Source organism: Protopterus annectens, chromosome 4.part1 (assembly GCF_019279795.1).
Source record: "Protopterus annectens isolate FY-2018-M chromosome 4.part1, PAN1.0, whole genome shotgun sequence".
NCBI lineage: Eukaryota > Metazoa > Chordata > Ceratodontiformes > Protopteridae > Protopterus > Protopterus annectens.
Genome location: NC_056734.1, coordinates 599,138,433 through 599,160,591, shown reverse-complemented (window position 1 = coordinate 599,160,591; position 22,159 = coordinate 599,138,433). Strand labels below are relative to the sequence as shown.

At 36.0% G+C, this 22,159-nt stretch overlaps 1 protein-coding gene across 1 annotated transcript in view; it reads right to left on the bottom strand.

Annotated features, from left to right (window-relative positions):
- Positions 1-11,419: 11,419 nt before the first annotated feature.
- CHRD (chordin) overlaps positions 11,420-22,159 on the bottom strand; it is a 130,761-nt gene continuing 120,021 nt past the window's right edge. The window contains exons 22-23 of the mRNA XM_044070405.1: positions 20,888-20,981; positions 11,420-17,300 (exon numbers count right to left, since the gene is read on the bottom strand). Coding sequence (XP_043926340.1) covers positions 17,233-17,300; positions 20,888-20,981 — 162 coding nt within the window. The 3' untranslated portion in view covers positions 11,420-17,232. The remainder of the gene's footprint in view (positions 17,301-20,887; positions 20,982-22,159) is intronic.

Here is a 22,159-nt window from a genome sequence, read left to right as displayed (position 1 = left end):
TGGCAAATCTGCCGGCTGATAAATTCATCTTAACTTTCATCTCTCCTGATTGTCAGGAAGATGTCAGCCCTAATTCCTTATGTGTGTTATGCTGTGCATTTTTGGCTATGGCCAGCCTTACCCTCTCAGTCTATAGGAATGCCAGCTTCCGTTATTTAAGAGAGCCAAATCATGTCACACAAGCTGACAATGCAGCATTCCTTGCGATATTCATCAAGAATTGTACTTCCCATTTAGTGCTGCAGGAAACACTTCCTCTATATGACAGCACCCTTAAATATATATACAAATTACACACAAAGTTAAAATTTATTTCTGGCAAAAAAAGGAAGTCAGTCTTTTGAAGTGGATGCGAGTATCGTCCGTCCTGATAAATGACCTTTTATTATACAAAACTGTTTCATTTTTATCAGTTCAATAGGTATTAACTCTATATGCATGTATAGGGTGGGCAGACTCTTGCCACACCTTAGTGGGTGTGATATACACACCAGTACTCTTTGCTTCAGGCTGCTACTTCTCATTTTGAACTTGACACTTCATAGCACTGGAATCAGTTAAAGCCCAGGATAGTTGCACAAGCTGGTCTGACAAAGAGACTAAAATACTCTTCCACCTCTGGCAGGAATCATATATTTGGAAAATGGATGAGGCTGAAGCTGGTGACACCTGAAAAAAAGCTAGACATTTGGCAAGAACTGGTGGATCACCTGTCTTCAATGACAGGGATCCGTTGCTCAGGTGAGCAATGTTGCCACAAGTATGTTGACCTGTTAAGGAAGGAATGACTGTCTGGATGGTTTTCAGAGGTACAGAACCAAAGGCCAGATTTCAGTAGTAAATACTATATTTCTTATTGAAAATACTAATATATATATAAATACATTTATATGTATATATATATATATATATATATATATATATATATATATATATATATATATATATATATCTATGTGTATGTGTGTGTGTATATATATGTATATATATATATATATATATATATCTATATATATATATAAATATATATATTATATATATATATATATATATATATATATATATATATATATATGTGTGTGTGTGTGTGTGTGTGTGTGTGTGTGTGTGTGTGTGTGTATGTGTGTAGACATAGAGAGAGTGCAGTAGTGAGTCTTCATACATCAGGCAAGAGAATAAAATTGTGATGCCCATGACTGTTGTAAAAAAAGGTGTATTGTTGTCATATCAAGGTCATATTCTAATTTATTTTTTTAAGAAATATTCATTACTGTATTTGTTACACATTGTAGTACAGTCAGACAAGTTTCATTGTAATGAAGCTAAAAATTGTACTATATTAACACATTCATATAATTTAATTCCTTACTGATTAGAAAGCTGTATTTTAAAACATATTAGCAACATGTTGCACTGCCATGTAAACTGCTGTTGTTGAATTATTTGATGATTTCCAGAGCATCGCTCAGCTTCAGCAATGGCAACGTGCAAATATGCCCCACATCCAGCCAGGAGGGTTGTTTTGTGCTGAAAGTTTTTGAACTGCAAAATGTTCATTAATTTTACATTCATGCAAACTGCAATGCTTTAGGCCATGCTTAATAGCATAAAGAAATAATAATAAAGATATCATTGCAATAACATAGAAGTGTTGCTAACAAAAAAGACAATTATAAAGAACTGAAAATTGATGGCAATAATTCCATGCACCTTAAAGCAGACCCTTGGAAATTGTTTGCCATGGTAGCAAACCATTCAAAAATAGATCTGCAGACCAATTCCCCAACTCCAAGCACAAACGTTATAGTGGCTCTAACTGTATCAGCTATGGAGAGTTCAGCACTTCCTGTGACAAATTACTTAAAGCTGAATATCATACCCTTATCATACCCTTCTTACAGCAAAGGCATACAACACAATAGTTTCCCCAGAATTATTACATTTTTAACTCTGTGGCCATAATTCTACAATAACTAATTCCCCAAGGCCTGCTCATGCATTTACGAAGTGACATGCTGCACTTCCTCAGAAAAACAATTCAACTCTAGAAAATGAAGGATGAAAGGAGGTGGAGATGTTGCCATACCTTAAACAGAACAGATAACAGAAGTAGAAAATACTTTATTTTTTCAGGCAGAAAACACACAAATGTAGGATGAGTAAACAAGTTTCTTCTTTTTCTATTTTTTTCTTTCGAATCTCAACAGCCTTTGAGGATCTATCCCATAATGAAGAGCAATATAAGAGGAGAGTAGCCCAGCTGAAGCAACAACCTCATAAATATAACAGATACTTAAGAAAGTAAAATCATAGATACATATAAAACATTAAAATTTAGTACCATTGATTCATGAAGTAGGACATTTCAAGCTGTCATGCTATCATGGTCACAACATCAGTAACTAGTCAGTACATAAAGTCTGTGAGGATTATGTAATACTGAACCGGTGAAGCAGAAGAAAACATACTGGTCACTAATGACTCAATGAAAACATTATCTGTCACTGAAACAGTGAATGTCAGTACTTATTGCTGTAATATATTATATCAGAATGTTTATGATATGTCATTGCAGAACTTAAAGCTGTTGTTCATTCATATTACAAAAGAAGTGGAAATAACAATTAGCATCATGAAGTACTTATCTGAATTCAATCATTCCATTAGTACCTGCAAGATATATAACATTGCTTATCAACACTTTCAGACTGAAGAATAAAATGAACAATAAAATTATGCCCAAGCAGGCACCTGCCTATGCCCAAATGTGCTCGAAAACGAATGTCTGATAAAATTGACACCCCAGCTCCTATTTTGCTCTTTATTTATATATTTATGTATCCATTTATTGCACTTTTAATTATGTAGCTCTTTTGGAAACATAATAACTTATTAAATCCAAAGTTATCTTGGATAAAAAGTATCAGAATAATGCATTTTTAACAGTCACTTGAGTTATTTCTATCGAGAATAACTAAAGGAATTAACCCTCTTATTGGCTGTGTTCATGAGCATGATCAAGAGACGAATGCTTCTGTTGATATTATTGCCTTAAAGACTACACTTTTTTCACTTGAGAAGGATTTATACAAGTTGAAAAGAAGTCAATACCAGAAATTTCATCTAGAGGTTTGTCTTACTGAACAAATTATTCCACGAGGTCTGTATTTTAAAAATGCCTTCTCACACTAACGGAGACAGCATTTTGTTAATAGAATAGCAAAAACTGAATATTCAGACTAGTTTCAGTTATCTTAAGCTGTTAGTGGATGTAGCTAACAGAGAGATTGTCTCTTTGACTGAAGCTATTAATTTTAAATATACTGAATTGTTGTCAGTCTTCCCAGAGACTGTATTAGACAATCATATCAAGGACATGCTTGACTCTCTTAGGGCTTATGAAAATAAGCTGCAGAAGGGCAAAGTTAATAAAATCTGTAGAGATCATATAGATTTTCAACTAGGGAATGTCTTCAACTGGCCCCGTGATGACCATGGTAATAATCAGTGTGACATTGTTACTACTTCTTTGGTTTAGCCACTAGATGGCAGTGTGGTTACGTCCGCTGTGCGTAGCATCATACAAGACGAACAAGCAGAAGCAAGACCTAGTACGTCAGCTAGTGAGCATACAGTGGCTCCAAATAAGGAGTTGGGAGCTCGTAAGAAAGTTATAGTCACAATGGCGCAAATACATCATGAACATACTTCAAATGCCAGTTCTAACTTTAATAATATTATGAAAGAACAGAATGTTGTTGAATCTTCTACTCAGTATAACCTCCATTTTCTGCTTCCTGTCAAGGAACAGAGTTATGAATATATCAGAGAGCAACAGAGAGGCCGCAGTCGGAGTCGCAACAAAAGGAAATTAGAAGGCACTGTATATATACAAAACAGCATAAAGAAAGGATTCATGAATGCTAAAAAGGATTAGTTTGGAATTTATCCAGTCTGTTGCTTACTGAATATCAACTCAATGTTTTTATCTAAGGGACTTTCATTCATACCAGCAAACAGATCTAATTATACTGATGTGATTTTTGATGTTAAAATGTTTGTGCGTAATTTATCTTTGAAACTGTTGTTTAAAGACTCTGAGACTACTGATTGCGGCATAAAAAAATGTATTTAGTAAACCCAGTACTTTTGTACCTAAGGTGAACTCGTTAGTGACAGCTTTTGAAAAGCTTTGCATACAGGATATTTATAGTCTGGCTGTGCAGCAGAACAGACAGAAACAACACCGTAGTAGGCACAATTTGTCTAGGGAGGAGACAAAAGCGTTAAGAGATTTGGAAAACAACATTAGTATTATTATAAGGCTGGCTGACAAGGGCGGACCGATAGTTATATTGGACAAAGAGTGGTATGATTGTTAGATGTTGGAAATGTTGAGTGATTCTAATTTTTATGAGAAGTTGTCTCCAACACAAGTAAACACTCTCATTTATAATGTGCAGATATCACTGAAATGTATGCTTGAATTGAATTTGGTAGATGAGAAATTATTTGAATATTTGTATGTTGATAAACCCACTTTATCATTTATTCAGGATTTACCAAAGATACATAAGGACGGTCACAATCCACCTTTAAGACCGATCGTTTCAGGTATATATTGGTGTACTGAGCCCCTCTCTATTTATATAGAGAAATATTTGAGACCCAGTTTGAACAAATTACATCATGTACTGAGGGATACTGAGCACTTTTTGAGTGACTTGTATGGTTTTGTCTGAAGTCAACAGAATAAGGAATTTTTATTTGTTACTATAGATGTAGTTTCCTTGTTCATGGTAATTCCAAACTGTGAAGGTATTAACAATACACTTTTGTTTTTGAGGAAATATTCAGAGTATAATGTGAAAGATGTTAATATGCTGGTTAGATTATTGGAGATCGTTCTTGACCATAATTTATTTGTTTTTGGCGACCAGGTATAAAGGCAGTGCAATGGCGTGGGTATGGGCACGTCATGTGCCAATAGCTATGCCAATGCAGTGATGGTCATTTGGGAAGTAGAGCATCTCCTAGAAGGTCCATATAGAAATAACATTCCTTTTCTTAGAAGATTTGTGGATGACTTATTTTGTGGGATGGTGATGGTGCTTTTCAAGCTTTTATGGAATATGTGAATACTAGTACATGTTATTTGAAATTTACCTCAAAGTTTTCATACAGTGATATTGACTTTCTAGATGTAACTGTTGCTAGGGATGGTGCAGGTGAAGTTTATACTAAGCTGCATAAGGATTGTTATGTTAACCACCTTCTTCATAGGGACAGTTTACATCCATCTCATATCTTCAAGAATGTGGTGTCTACTCTAATCAGGTATACAGAGCCTCCGGACTTAATGCTAGAGAGGATGATTTTAAAGTAGAAGTTGACACAGTTATAAGTAATTTGAAAGACAGAGGTTATGAAGATGAGCTCATTCTTAGTAATGTATTGACAAAAGACAGCATCAAGCGAGACCTTATTTTTCTTCAGGAAGTAGATTAAGTGGAGAGATCAATATGATAGCAAAGGTTTACGTTTTAAAATAAAGTATGCTACCGATGCTAGTGAGTATACAGACATTAGAAAACATCGGAATGTGCTCACCACTGATGATGAGATAGCTAAACTGATAGATGTTACTATTTGTATAATGTAACATTGTAGTGTGATTCTGGTGTTAGTATATATATATATATATATATATATATAGATAGGGGGTGTGGGGAGCATAGCCCCCACTTATTTTGGTTTATATGTTGTTGCTCCTCCCACACGCCCCCCTTAATATATATACTAACACCAGGATCGCACTACAGTGGGGAAAAGGACATATACCTTTGACTTGCCTTAGAGTACTACTTGTCAGTGAAATGAGTTTTAGGTGAAATGAACTTTAAGTGATTTGCTCTCAGTGAAATGAGTTTAGGTGAAGTGATATGTACCCAGTACACATACATATACATATATACATGCATATCCCTCTCCTCATGCACATACATATCCATCTACAGATACACATACATATTCATATACATATGTATATATATATATATATATATATATATATATATATATATATATATATATATATATATATATATTGGTTGCTGTCACTCTGTCGACTTCTCATTTGGTTGGCAGAGCACAGTATGTGGAAATTTAGTTGAATGGTGAATGGGGATTTGGTGGAGTTGATGTTTGGTCATGTGCATGTGTTATCAGAAAGAGGTACTTTGGCTGTTGAAAGTAAGTGATTGTTTTTGATTTTAATACCAAAAGTTTCAAATACATAGAAAGTTTCAACATTAGGAGTGAGAGTGTATGACTGCAAGTTTTTCCAGTTTATGGTTAGAGAAATAGCTGGGGTAGGGAAATGATTTGGTGTTGTGATGTTTGCGGTGTCTGTATTTCTGGGTTAGGGAAAAAGTAAGGACTAAGTATGGGGATAACTTTATTATTGTACATGTGTCTTGGTGTTTGTAGTGTTATGAAAAGAGTTTGTCTTTGGTAAGGTGTAGGGTTGGGCTTAGTGGCAAGGGAACTCATTTCTCACCAATCTTACAAATGCACCTTAACCCTAACCCTGCTCATACATCTACTCTACCCCTATACCTCACACTAGAAAAAAAACTTTCTGTAAGAATACCACTATTCAGACATATTTGTGGTAGGGGGTTAGATTCAGTGATTGAAAAAATAAACTTTATTTTCCTTTTAAAGTCTTCTGTTCTTTTATTGTATTAGTTTTTCAATAAGTTGATATTTCAAAATGCATGCATCAATCAGCAACTTGATGCCTTGCATTTCTATATCTATACATATAGGTGCATATGTGTTTACTAGGCTAATGACAACTAGGATCCTTATAAGCCTAGCTGTGCAACCCAAATGTGCCCCCAAATTTAATTTATACAGGTGGTGATTCACTGACTGCCTCTGTCCATCAGAGATGTAGACAAAAGACCTGGGTGAAATTTTAATTCCTCATCCACTGGTCAATGTTGCACTTAAATTTGGTAGGGAGGAGCTCTGCTTCACATGGATGGGGAGCCTGTTCCAGAGAATAAGAATTCTCTGAGAAACATATCTATCTCTCCAACATGTTCTATTTATGTCAAAAGCAAAACTTAGCCTTTTGGTCAAGTAGCTCTGATGCTGTTTGTTTTGCAGATGTGCAAAAGGTTCATCAAAACAAGGTCCAGAGACACCGTGTACAGCAGGCAAAGATCACTTCTCCGAAGTCTTTATGATACCAAGTAAAAAGACAGGGCTTTGAAGAGATCAGTGTAAGACATTGTGTTTATTCCTCTGTATTCTATTTGCATGAACCTTTGTGGATGTTCCATTTGCTGCATGTATCTGGTTACGTACTAATCAAAGCAGGCATTGTACTCTATGAAATGTGATGATGGCTGAGTTCCGTGGTACAATGACCTCTCTGGACCTAGATGCCATGCCTTTACTTATAAGTTAAGCAACATATAAGGATTTTCTTAGTATATTGGTCAAAGATTAGGTTACTATCTGTATGCATTCCCAGATCACTAACTAGTGAATCAACTTTTAGAGGTGTTTTATTGATGACATAGTTATTCGAGTTGGCCAGCTTCCCAAAAGAGACTATAATGCATTTCTTGGGACTGAGTTTTAAACCATAGCTTTGGCACCAAGCATTTGTCTGTGTTAGGCTTTCCTGAAGGTTGTTGTCATCCTGGGGCAATTCAATGACTGCTCCCAGTTTGCGCTCATTTTAGAACATGGTCAGCCAGAGTCATTTTACAATGGATTTGATCTCCAAGAAGTAGAAGTCAAAGAGGAGTAGGCCCAGCAAAAGACCCCTGAGAGACTCCCACTGGTGACCAGCTTGTTTGTGGAGCTGAACTCACTGATCCTAGCCTGTGGTGTCCTATCAGTGAGCCTCTAGTGAGTCATAAAGGGATTTGTGTCTAATTCCATAAGTCTGCATGTCATAATGGAGTTTATACCTAGCTTGTTGAAAATACACATGCTTTAGCCAGATCTAAGTAGGCAATATGCAGTGCCTTCCCCTCATCCATTACCTTCGTGACCTTTTCAAAGAAGACAGCCAGCATCAGTGAGCATGACCATCCTTAGACAAACCTAATCTGAATTGGATCCAGTATTTGAAGGTCTCCTATGTTCTTACTGATAATTTTCATGATATCTATTTTTTTCCGTGGCTTACTAAATAAGACTAGTTAATTTAATGGGTCTGTAGTTTCCAGGATCTGGTAAAGGTCCTACCTTATGAATGGGGTTGACCACCACAGTCCTCCATTCTCATGGCACAAAGCCTGTTTTAAGACTACAGTTGAATAGTAACTCCAGGGGTCCCAATAAGTCATATTTTAGACTGTTTGCGAAGCATCCATGAATGTTTTGGGGGCCCATTGAGGCTATGTTCTTGATTTTAGTAAGTGCAACCATACATATGCCTTGGAAGGGTTATGTTTGAGGGTATTTCTTGGGGATGGTAGGGGGTCAGATGGGGTAAAGTTGGAAAAAAAAATATCCACTAACTGGTTTGCTATATTGCCAGACTCAGTGAATGAGGAACCATTAACCACCAGTTCAGCACATTGCTGTGTGTTGCCCTTGAAGTTTCTAACATAGCTAAAGAAGGCCTTATGGTTATCTTTCACCTGGTAGGCTATCTTAACTTCAAAGTTTGCTTTGCTTGATTTAATTATCCCTCTTAGGTGCCTATTTAGTTTGATGAGAGAGTTTTTCTTTATGAAAATTACCCTTCCTGATTTTTGCCATAATTGTTTTCCTTTTGTTGTATATATCCTGTTTATTTTAGGATACCACCAGGGCAATTTATTTCTCTGGCTAGTTCAGGGATTACTTCTGTTAGGTACAACAGCCTCTATGTAGCCACTGACATTATAGCTCTCAAACTTCCATCTCCAAAATGAGGAACACTTGCCTTTATAATGTGGAACACATACTAATGGATTACTAACAACTTCAAATAGGAAGGTCATAGGATGGTTAAAATATGCTGGTTTTATTTATAAAGAAGATCCTTTAATGAATTAATATGGATTTCACTTAAAAAAATTCCTAACACTGAATGTGTGACAGACTCTTTCAATGTGGAACTTTGAGGAACTTCGAGGAACATGAAGTTTTTAAGAACCCAAATGAGGTATGTTCCTCGTAATGAGGTACACTTGAGAGGTATGACTGACATACAGTGTTTCTGAGAGCAATTCAGTGTAGGCTGCTTTGTTCTCAGGGTTTGGAGGGGTATTGAATTTTGACAAACCATCACTTAATAAAAGGTAGTTTTCCTTTCAATAGTTCCTAACTGTTATGGTTTTACTGGGGTCATGGAGTTGATTTTCATTTCAAAAGAGTAAGCTTTATGTTCCGACCTTATCACAGTGTTTGGGATATGGTGGGCGGGGTGCAGCATTCTCCCATATTTGTGAGCACGATGTCCAGTATGTTGGAGCCAGTAGTGAGCATATTCACTAATTAGTTGCAGATGTTTGTATTTACAAAGTCCATGAATCTCTGTGCCTGTAGATTTGAGGCCATGTAGGATTTCTAATCTGTAGAGAGGTATTAAAGGCTCCCACAAGTAGCTTGTTAGGCTGGATGCTGCCAGAGAGCTAGATTCAGCTACTAATGTTGAAGTCAGAGAGCCAAGCTGCAGAAAGTGAATGATTTGCCAGTGTCTGGCTTGTCCTTTACAAGTCAATGTTGAATAAGATACCATTTGTTATAGTTATCATGTACCTGACAATGTATGCCTATAAATGACTTGTGTCAGGAGTCACCACTTTAAAGGGAGTATGGTTGTTGAACAGACTGTACAGAAAAAAAAATGTACCCACTATATGAGTGATACTCACTGACTGTAGCCTCTATGACTGCTGCCCCAGTGGCCAAGTGTCATTCCACATGTCACTAAACCTACTGTTCCTAGAAGAGGTAAGACTCACTTGCTTTGGAACATTGCAGGCAGCCAAGCAGGTCAAAAGTGATAAAAAAAAATAACTCACGAGCAACATGAACCTGCACATTAAGTTTAAAAATGGCACCATCATTTGCATATTAGCTGACATAAAGTGCCTTAATACTGGTGTTCTGGAACGTTCGTGTCTCTCGTGTGAGGGGAAGCTCATGTGTCATGATGTCACAGCCTCAGTGTCAGTATATACATAACTGCATATTTATTGGTCTTGATTTAGAGTCAGTTATACTATGTACATATGATTTTATCGCATGCTATCCTATGTTTACAGATTAAATTAGAAGTTCATATTCACAGCTTGGTAAGAGTAAATATTTTTTTAAACTGCCGTTGTCTAAATATTGCATTCTCTACAAACTTACAAATGTATTTTAAGCTGGCATATACATCAGAAGACCATGTTATATAGAGGCAATAAGCTTCTGCTTTGTATATTTATCCCAAAATGTACTTTGTATGTTTCTTTTAACATAGTACTTCTATCATCAACATCATAATCATCAAAATTGCTGTCCAAGATTATTTCACTGACATGGAAGCAGACATTTTTATTTACTTGTTGATTGCACCTTTATCCATATGGCAAATCTCATTCTACTGCTGAAATCTTATGAAATACTTTGCCAAATCATGTTATTACTTTGATTTTTTATTAAAAAAGGAAGCATAGTGGTGTTGTCATTATTTCTCCCTAATAGTTCCTGCATCCAGGCTTCGGTCCTGATTTTCAGGACTGCCCATATACAGTTTCCATATCCTTTCTTGTTTGTGTGGGTTTCCTGCAAGAACTATGGTTACCTCTTACTTCTTCAAAAATCTATGGTGAGTATGGCTACCCTAACTATATAGTACATTTCTCTATGCCCTGTGGCCTGGTGTTGGACTGAATCAGTGGTCTGTAATTAAGTAGTTACTAGATAAATTGTCATACAACTGTTTAATGCCATTCAAATGATGTAACTTTCCTCAACTGGCTGGTGTTAAATAACCCTTGGTTAGTACAGAACTTGTGTTTACCTAAATGGTATACCTGCCTCTGTATTAGTTAACAGATGCTTAACTAAATGTTTCATTATGTATTTATGTGTGTCAGCACTAAGTCTAACATGGTTCCTATCTACTGCTCAGCCAATGAATTGTTTACTTAACATTTGGAAATATGAAACAATTTAGAAATCAGAGGAATCTTAAGAGATGGGTTTCATTTTTTGCAGCACGCGGGACACTAGTTCTATCTGTTATAACACTTCTGTAAACTTAGTACACTAAACCATAATCAGTATTTAAAAACAGATTAGTATGTTTTGCATATTTTGAATCAGCTAACAAGTGGCACGTGACATGTTAATTATTATCTCATCAGTTAATTGTCTATGTCTACCCACACCAAACAATGAAAAATTCAGATATTTTATGATCAGTTTTATTTCAATATTTAATAAATATGAAGTCTGCAATGATAATATTTACAGGTCAGAGCAGTCTTTATGGTGGCAGCTCAGTCTTACAGAAGATAAATAAAAAAATACAAAGCAGCAATTAAGAGAAAAACAAATGTCTAAACCACATATCTTGAATATTTACATTCAAATAACAAATACATTCTCAAATAAACACCCATATCGGGCAATGCTGTGGAATGGTGGGCAATGTTATAGGTGAATTTGTACCAGTCTGCACCTAAGATGAGTCATAGTGACAAAATGTGACATGATGCTTTATTAAATACAACATTCTCTTTACTACGGTATTAGTAGATTTTAATTCCAAATACTATAATTTCAAGGATATGCATGATGACAACATTTACATGATTCAAATAAGAGAAGTTACCAGATACTAATTCCATGCTTTCATAAAAATGTCATCACCTTCAATAGTGGTATATAATGATCTCTTCATTGCACCCACCAGATATGGCAGTTTAGAAGGAGATAATTACATTTACAGATAGCAAGCTCTACAGTTCCTTTACATAGGCTCAGTTCTGTTCCCTCCAGATTACCTACAATGTGAATAACACTTTTCAACTTTGCAAAGAGGGTAGAGACAGTGCTCAAGTTCTTTATCCCTTTATATAAACAAGAGCAAAAGGTCCTATAAAAGAGATGTGTCAATGCAACCCCAATGTTAAAGTGCATGTAGCTTACAGCAGCATCTTACTGTATTATTTTTGTCTATGCACATATACCAACACCATTTATTTTTAATTTTGTAAATAAGAGGATTGTGTTTTGTATAGATGCTAAGAAATATGTTTCTTTATTGTTTTGCTGCTTTCATGTTTACATTTTTTTAAATAATTATGGCTACACTTTACAGAAGCATTCCCTTTTCTGGAATTTCTTTCTGTATGGATATTCTTCAGTTTTCATATTTTTTTATTTTACATATGTTTAGCAGGGTAGTACACTGACCACAAATGACCATTTGTATGCACTGCCTGGGTATAGCAGAAACTGTGCGGTTATAATTTAAAACTGTTGTACTTTAAATTTTGATTTTTAATTATTATTTATTTGCAAGTGAAGTTGCTCCTTGTTTGTTGAATATCAAGTGGATTTTGTATAATTCCATCAAATTATATAGTACTGTAATAAAAATGATTTAAACTACTGAAACATATAAAAAGCAGATAGCACAAGTCAAGACTTTTATGTATGCAAATATAAAGTATTCTGAAATAATATTGAACTAAAACAGAGTTCAGAAAAACATTTAAAAAGTAAAATGTAGTGAAATGCATTACTGTAACAAAATTCCTCAAATATACTAGTTGGTTTTCAATTTGTTAATAACATTATAACAATGTAGGATTACTATGAACTATAACACATGTTGTAGAGAACATGAAACATAGCTGCACTTTGAATTAACTTAGTCTGTACCAAAATTACACCAATTTCTTATCAACACACCCAGTTGTGCTTTCAATAATTCAAAATAATTTATCTTATGGCAGTTCTACATATCTTTGATTATATAATTAGTTCCAACATTGCAGCAGAACAGAGAAATTGAAAATACTTGGGTTGTAAAAAATGCACGTTTCCCTTTCTGCTTAGCAATTATCTTGTGATGTTTGGAAGGGAAATGGCTTTTCTGAAACACATTTCTCACACTTGTTGGTTATGATAAAATGATCAAGTCCATTGTACTTCTCCATGACTTCAACACAGCTTTCTCACTTGACAGAATGGGTCTCCATTTTCCTTATTTGTTGTTTTAGGGGTAGTTTGTCCATGTGGTTTATCGGGATTTGGTTGATTTTCTACTTTTGCACGTTATCTGTTTTACAGTGTCAGTTAGCAAATAACCATAAGGCATCAACAATTCATGACAGGTTGTTGTGTTACATGTACCTAAGTTAGAGGGGCATTGTGAGGTTGGATGTGCAGTTGGTGTAAGCACCATATTTATGCGGTTATTCAGGTTTGCAAGGCAAGCACTGCACCAGTTGATCAAAAGAGTCCTATCAGCTGAGGTGAACAAAACTTTCAGTTATCATTTAATGAGACAAGGGTGGATTGCCTAATCTAGGATTCCCTTTTGCAGCACAAGAACTGTAAGTTCCTTTGCAATTTACAGCATGCAATATTGACTCATGTACCCCAAACCCCCAGACAAGCTTTCTGTCTGAATCTACCATGTGGTTCTGACATGGGATTTATTTATCTGTGAAATTATACCAGAATGAACCACTTCATAGCACATTACTTCAAGCCAAATCTGGGGGTCTCTGGGTCTCTTAAACAGATTACTGTTTAGGGTTAATACAAGTTTACTACCTTAAGGGGAATATACATGTCTATATTGAGACCATTAAATGAATGAAGTTTTAGGTATTATAATCAAAATCTAGTACAGCATAGAACAACACCAGCAGTGAAAATATAGCAATCTTTCTAAACAACCAGGCGGATTTCGATCATGAAAAACATAAAATCTTCTGAGCCAAACTTCTATTTTCACAAGTCATCCTTTATATAATACTCTTTTCTTGCGCTGCTTGATTAAACTGTAGAAGACAGATTTCACTTGAGTGTAAAGTTTTCTAGAATTTTTTTTTTCTTTTGTAAAGAAGGATTCTTATGGTTGGAATAAGATTAAGTCCTGTCTTTGCACTTTTGAACTTGGGTTATGCAGCATTATTAATTGGTTAAGTGAGTTGTCTGGTGCCACATAGATAAAGACAAAAAGGCAGTATTCAAATAGAATAGTATGCAATTTATCCTACACATTTCTCTAACCATTGCCTTCCAAATAATGCATGGCCTTTGCTATCACTAGAAGCTTTTCCCAATAATGCTGTCACTGCAGATATACTATAAGCCTTTTATAGCTGTCATAATTTCTTATCCTCAGAGAAGGGAACCCATTAGGCAGTGACAACTATTATGAGGACCTATGTCACTGACAGCTGCAGTTCAGAATACCCAAGTATGGTTACAGAACAATTCCCACCATGAGCCTCCTAATCATTGCCTTACACAATGTAGCCCACCCACAAATGACCACAAACACATCAAAAGTCTAGAAACTGCATTACTATGAAGCAGCCTCATTCATGAATCCCCCACCCTTGTATTAAGTAATGAAACAAAGTGGTCAAGCAGTAAACACAAAAAGCAGCTACATAAGGATTTTTGCAAGCTTTCTGTACCTGCCTTGTAGAGAAAGCACCCACTATACAACCCTTGCTAATTACACATATTAACTCATCCATCATACAGACATGAAGAAAGGGAAACAGTTGGTAGCGTGTAATGTTAACTGTTTTGTCTTCTGTGCTTGTAGCCATTAGGACATGAAACAGTACAAGAAAGCAATGACCACTGCATTTAATCACAGGACACATACAGTGGAAATTCATTGATAGGTTCCATGGCAAGATGTCCTGTTCCCTCTAACACAGTGTGGATGTGCCGTTAAGGTCAACCTGAATACTTGCAGTTACAGAATAACTGCTTTTCCATAAACACCATTGTTGGCTAAAATTGTCATAAAATTTTTATTTTAAAAGTCAGAAAGCCTCTTAAGAGTTCATTTCTACTATCTTTTTGTCTTCAATCCAGTACATACTGAAATCATTTTAGTCTGTTCTAAACTACTCCATTAACAGTTGTGCAGGAATACAAAGTCGTAAGTTGCTTTCCCACATTTCATAGTATCTTAAGTTTAGAGATAGGCAATAACTGAACTGGATTTAAGGCATAACAAAATTGCTGAGTTAAGGCACTAGTGTTCTTTGCTTATAAGTCAGGGAATACATTTCTGCTAAAATGGCAAGAAGTGTAAAGCTCTGACAGATCCTTTCACTGTCAGCTCCTTACTGCTTGAGCTGTGGTAATGTCAGCTTCCTATTAATGTTAAGGCAGCCACTTACTCATTCAAGTACCTCTCTATTACTGCTAAATGTCTGCAGTGCTACCAGATCTCTGAGATGTGAATGTCTGAAGCAAAAAGGGGCAAAAAGAGGAGGTACATGAATTAGCAAATGGTTGCCTTAGGACTGATCAGCTCCTGTGTGGCATAGGTCAGCAAACATTATTCCTAAGCATATTATCTTATATCTACAAGGATGCACTCTTTGCTACTCCCTAGCATGCTCACATAACTCAGAGTGTGTCTTGAACTACAACTACCAGCAGTGGACATGAGTGTCTGATCTAGTTCTGAATTTCAGTCAGTGAGTGATGCATAAACTATAAAACTGTTATTTTATCACAATTTAGAATATTATTGCATTTACAAAGAAGAGTACAATGACAAACAAATGTATGTAACACTGTACAGATCATTAGTAATTATTACAATCTAACTACGTCATGTAATATAAATGAAATAAGGCACAGTGATATGGTACAGAAAATATGGTACGCTATTTGTCTTCCCAGAAGAACTGAAGGTATCAAATACATTAGCCAGCTAATTATTTTATGGTTACTTACACAAGATGCATTTATACAGAAAATAGTCCAATTTGTTTTTTGGATATGAATATTTCCAGTTCTGATAAAGTCTTGTGTGGTTTGGTGAGATTGGGGAGGGGGCTGTATTTTTCCAGTTTTTCTGGTGGTCCACATGGAATGAGACCAACCTTTTAACTGCATGCACATTATCCTCAGAAAGGGCTACCCACTGTCCCTTTTCTCCCTTGGATGCATTACAAAGGCTTCCAGCTAAGATGCCCATTTGTACAAGGCATCAGAAGAATGCTTCATTAATTTACTGTCGTCTTGCATTCAAAAAGACAACCCTCCTGCAGATCAATTCATCACCTTATTCCACAGTTCCCTTTAACACAGCCGTAAACAAGTCCTCAGAGACCTAGAATTTACAATTGTAAGCATGACAGCAAACTGCAAAAGAAAAATGAAGCCCAGGCAAGATTAAACAACTTTCTTTTTATGTTACAGGCTGCTTTGCATTTTTGTTTGCTTGACAGTTCTTTGCCCAGCTGTGTTTGTCTCCATTTTCCATCTCAGCACCTTCCTGCTTACATCTCCCATTTCAATTCTCAGGGTTTTCTTGGCCATTCCTTAAGATGTCCTTTCCAGCCTAGCAAGGGAATCTTCATAAATTCCACACTGCCTGTGTAACTGAATTACATTCTTTAGTATAAAAAACTTGTCTTTTGCATAGTGATAAATATATCTTGTTGCAGGGCTCAGGCTCTGCTCACTGCTTTCCCTCCTCAGAAACATGTGAGTGTACCACCACAGACAGACAGACATGTGCACACATACAAACACACACACTCAAACTATCTCTTTTGCTCACATATTAATGTCTTTTATGAAATTAATGTCATTAAGCCAAAAATCTTTGATCTTTCTCCTTTAAATTAAATAATACTGGTTAGCCTTTTAAAGCTGAAGGTAATAAATTAAAGTGTTCTTCTTATATGTTTACATAGCCAGAGGAGGCCGTGTTCATAGTCTACAAAGAACTTTAGATCCATAATCAGCATTCCTTAGAAAAAACAAGAAATGATTGCTGCTTCCATGGTTACTTGCTGAGTGCTGAACCCTATGCAACAATGGGAGATGACTCTACTAAAGACAGTCTTAGCATTATACCACTCAAGTGTGGAGTCAAAGTTTGGTTGCTTTTCAGGCTCATTGGCACTAAAGGTCTCCAAGGAACCTTAACACATATATGCACACTGATTCAATCCCTTTACATGACTTCTTCAGTAAAACATATCTTCTGGAAGCTCAGAATCCCCAGCTACTGGTTTTTGCCTCTTCATTTTTCCAGGTTGCCTTCTCTTCGGTGACAGCTCCTACAGAAAATCAAACACAGCTACCATTAGTTTCAATTCCTTTTGGTAGTGAGTAAAAGCTCAGGCTTCAAATGCTTCCTAATCATATTTTAATAAAATGTTTTTATGTTTGTTCTGCTTGTAATACATTGTGCATGATTTTTCTAATTGGCCTTTGGTACAGACAGCACACTAAGCTATCTGAATTTACTATGAAACATTGTTTCTTCCTTAGTCAAGACACAAAATATTGCAACTAATATTTAAATCTACCAAAATTATAATGACTGGAAATCAGTGTACAAAGCAGCACAAATTAGTAAAAACCCCCCCCAAAACAATAATTTCTACATGGGAGCTGCACTCCTGTCATCCCTAATGTGAGATCTCTGCACCTGCTTCCCTATTCTCAATATAGGCTTTCAATGAGGTCGCATAAGCTACAGGAAAAGGGAAAACATTAAAAACTCACCTTTTCTCTCCTGTTAAGTTGTACAACCTGATAACTCAGTGGAACACCTCGAACAAAGCAAGCTCAGATGCACTAAGACATCAACAGCATGCAGAATTGATTTAACAGAAGGCATATTTTGAGAACCACCTAAGGAGTACATGACAAATGCCTCTGTTCTATAATAAATATGTAGTGCATAGAGTGGTCTGATTATGTTCCTAGATCGGAAAAAGTATAACCCTGTAATGCCTATCTATAGTGTCAGATCTGACCATAACAGTGCTTTCAGAGGTATGTAATAATTATCACACACCTAGTAAACACTGTTATAGTCATGTTTCACCCAAGCGATGTTCCTTCATCGTTTACTTTCCTTGAATATCTTGCCTCATATTCTGCCTGTGGATATTTACAGTTGTCAGTCTGTAAGTAATTTAATTAGAATGGTATTTAAAATGGTCCTGACTTTTTCATCCATTTATAATTACATGCAGTCTGTGCAATAGCACTTGCTAAGTGCTTTACTGGCTTTAAAGGCTAGTAAAACACTATGCACTTTTTTCTTTTCTAACTGGTATTATGTGGAATAGATAAAACAATGCACACTACAAAAAGTTATGATCGGGTCACACTGATCCTAACTAATTATTATGTGTTCTCAACATGGATGCAAAGATTCACTCTTGCACTTCGCTTTTGTGGTAAATTTCTTGGCATCCATGTTTCTAACACATACTAATATGGTCACTATCAGAAAACCCAGTCATAACCATTTATAATTGGCTTTCTTCATTGAGACAACAGTGGTGGTTTGAGTATTTCAGTTCATTTTGCATCATAGCAGGATTCCTACACTTTCATAAAGACTAGTTCTGCGAATCTTGTTTGGTTATGGCTAACCATGTAAGCTGGTAGAAATAAAAATTAAGAAATACTGTGTTGGTCCCCTCAAAGAAAACATAATGACCATTGAACACAGAAGTGATTTAATACCCTTTATTGGACCAACATAGGTTTTGTAATTACTCAAGCTTCTGAGCTAGAAGGATCCCTTCATGAGCAGTTGTAAGGATCCCTTTGTGAGCAGTTGTAAACATGTAGTCTAATAACTCCTGATGCTAGTCCAAAGCTCAATTAATCTCATAAAAGTATTACATCACCTAGAGCTCAGTGTGATTGTGTTTTCATGTGAGCTGCCATGCCAGTTCTTCAAATACAGTATTCCTCTTTTCCTGACATGCAAAGTTCTCAGAGTTAATTATATGTAAGTGATGCATGCAGACGTTCTCCCCCTATAGGGGGACTGCAGGCAAAGTCTCACCACAAAAAAACTTGAAATTTTATTTTTGTGAGACCACTGAACTATTCTTTTCCATGATCTATTTCACCCTATCAAGAATGTGATAGCTAGTCTTTGTAACATAATTTATACTGACTACTGCAATACTACAGAAATGAGACTCTCTCATACCTTCTAGTAGATGTCCAGTAATGTGTTCCCTACTAGAGCGTTTTGACTTTTAGCTTTTGGATTCCATGATATCCAGTTTTGGATTCCATGATATACAGTCTATACAATTTTCAGTGGAAAAATGGGATGCAAAAGATGTGGGTCAGTGTATGTTCTAAGATTTAAAACAAGCTGCCAATGTCTACGGCCCTTTCCAGGAGGTGGGAGGGAGGTAAGAGAAGGACATATTTAGCAGCTGTTGTATTTCCCACCCTTTTTGTGGAAAATGTAAACAGCATACTGTACATATACACATCTGTTTACACATGTGGCATATAAAGAACCTTGTTGTGTTTGGATTCAATATTATCACTGTTGTTATAATCTAAATAAATAAATAAAGCTATCCAGTGTAATAAACAAAGGCAACAGTTTAATGATTATGTTATTTTATTTTTTTATTTTATGTTGAATTTGTTGACCTGGAGAGAGCACTGATCCCAATGGCCCTATTTCACTCTCAGCTCAGAGAAAAAAAAAACAATAGAAGCATGGCATTATGTACAGGAAAAACTAAACACAATATATGCATAAATTATATACAGAGTGAATAACATACGTGCACCCATGCAGAAATAATATCAATGAACAGTAACATCATAAAGATGGAAACTGTATATGCAGTTTTAAAGCTGTGAGTTCTTAGAAAAATTCCAGTCCATCCACCTATTTACATTACTCGCTTGTTTGCTAAGTAAACCTATTAGGAACAAGCCTCCTTTCAGGGTTGACATGAGAGCACTGACTGGTTATGTGACTTCATTAGAATTACGCAGTTGCCAAAGGAAGGCTTATGGAATCAAACCTCAGACTACTGGCTCATAGCCTTAATCATCAACAAAAAACAGCCATACATTAGGCCTAGTGTTGACCCCCCCCCCCCCTTGCATATATGTGGCTTAGTGTTATGCAAACAATGCATGTCAATCTTCATCTAATATCTGTGTGTTCCATAAAGTGCCAATGTTTATAAACACCTAGTATGATTTATAGAGTTGCTTTAACCTCATTCATCCTCATCGCATCGTAGCATCACCTAAACAAACACACACTTTACTTTGCATTGCCTTACATTACAAATCTCCTGCACTACTTTCTCCCACTGTACTATATAACAGTTGAGTATAAAAACATGCAGCTGCCTTTTGAAACAGTAAGTACTATGCAGAAATCTTATACCTCCCCTAACTATTCAGTATCACTGAAGAATGGCAATGTTCTGTAATCTACAAGAAATCACATGACCTGCACCTGCAGCCATTCCTAAACATGAGGTATCAGTGTTACAGTACATTCAGCAGTAAGGCTGCCATGCATATAAGTGATGTTCCCTCTTGTTTTATGCTATGGAACAAGGGGTATAAGTAAGATGTGCCTGGATAATATGAGATGGCAGTGCTTTGACGCAAACAGATTTATAGTACATGCTATACAAACTGTGTTATATGAAAAAATAAGGTCTTACTTGGGTAAAAATATAACTATTTGCAGATTTAGGATTTACGTACTGTGGTGTACCCAAATAAACAGTATATTATCTGAGAAATAGCATGAGAGCTCTTTTTGTGATTAAGAAAGTAAAAAGTAGGCTGTCCCGTGCAAAGAAACGTTAATGGTATCAGCACAAGGGCTTGTGTTGCTTACCTGCACATTCTGGGCAACATTTGTCAGTCCGTTTTATGATCTTGTCACAGGTGAGAACAGGGCATTGCTCACGCTGGCATTTTGTCACACTATTCTGAAAAAAATAAGTAATATTTTAAAAATGTAGATGTAATGGTTTGCATATCTTGTATGATCTATCACGCTGTAATGGAAAGTACATCTGAAAGTTCAGAGTTCAGAACTGCACTAAACAGAGTTATGTCCTAATCCATAAGTTTGCTCTTTATTTCAGTAATTCTTGTATTTCAATTCATGGGTAATTCTTTTACTTTATCCCTATAATAATTAAAAGCACATGCAGTTATACAAGGTATGTACCAAGTTATTCATAACCATTTGGAGTCTTCCACCTTTGGGTCTGCACTCTTCCCGACCTTTCAGATTTCACAGATTAGGCTGCAGACAGTGCATGCATGCTACCGTAGCTATGCAGTGTCCTGTAAAGTTACTATACTGAATTTTCTGTACTTTGTGACTTTTCAAAAATGAAGTGATTGAGATAATAATGGGATGAAAGATGGAAGCTGCAGTAGCAAGTAATAGAATATGACTGTGCAGAATGCACTGTTATCAGACCTCTAAAGCTTAGGCATTGCTTTCTGTTAATAAAAATATACTCTATCTTTTGACTTGTAAAGGACAAGGTGAATCAATCAAATGCAACTTGATGGAATTGCTGACTTTGATAGAACTGACTGAAAAAACAAGTGCATCAAAGTGGATCATTAGTATGCAAAACAGGCAGATTTCTTGCCTCCATGATATAGTGCTCTGAAAGTTGAAAATACATTTTGTAAAGATGCGGGGGGGGGGGTACATCCCTTTGCATGTTGAGGATGGGGCCTTTGTAACCCCCCATATTAAAAACATTATTTTAGATTCATATTTGACCAAGGACACTTTTAACATTTTGTCAGTGAAATATTCATTCATGCAATAGGTCATTGATCACTAACCCTAGATCCCATCTGTTCTCATATTCATATGAAATCATTTTAGTTAAGTAGCCCACAGAGATATATATTTTAGTTGCATATGAGACTGCAGTAGAAAGTCAGCATTGAACAGGTTAATACAGACCCAGACCAGGACTATTTGTAGTGCAGTCAGAAATATAAGTCACATACATGCAAGGAAAATGAGTTACACTATGAAAACATACACAAACACAAACAAACACACACATGCTCACACACACACACACACACACACACACACACACACACACACACACACACACACACACACACA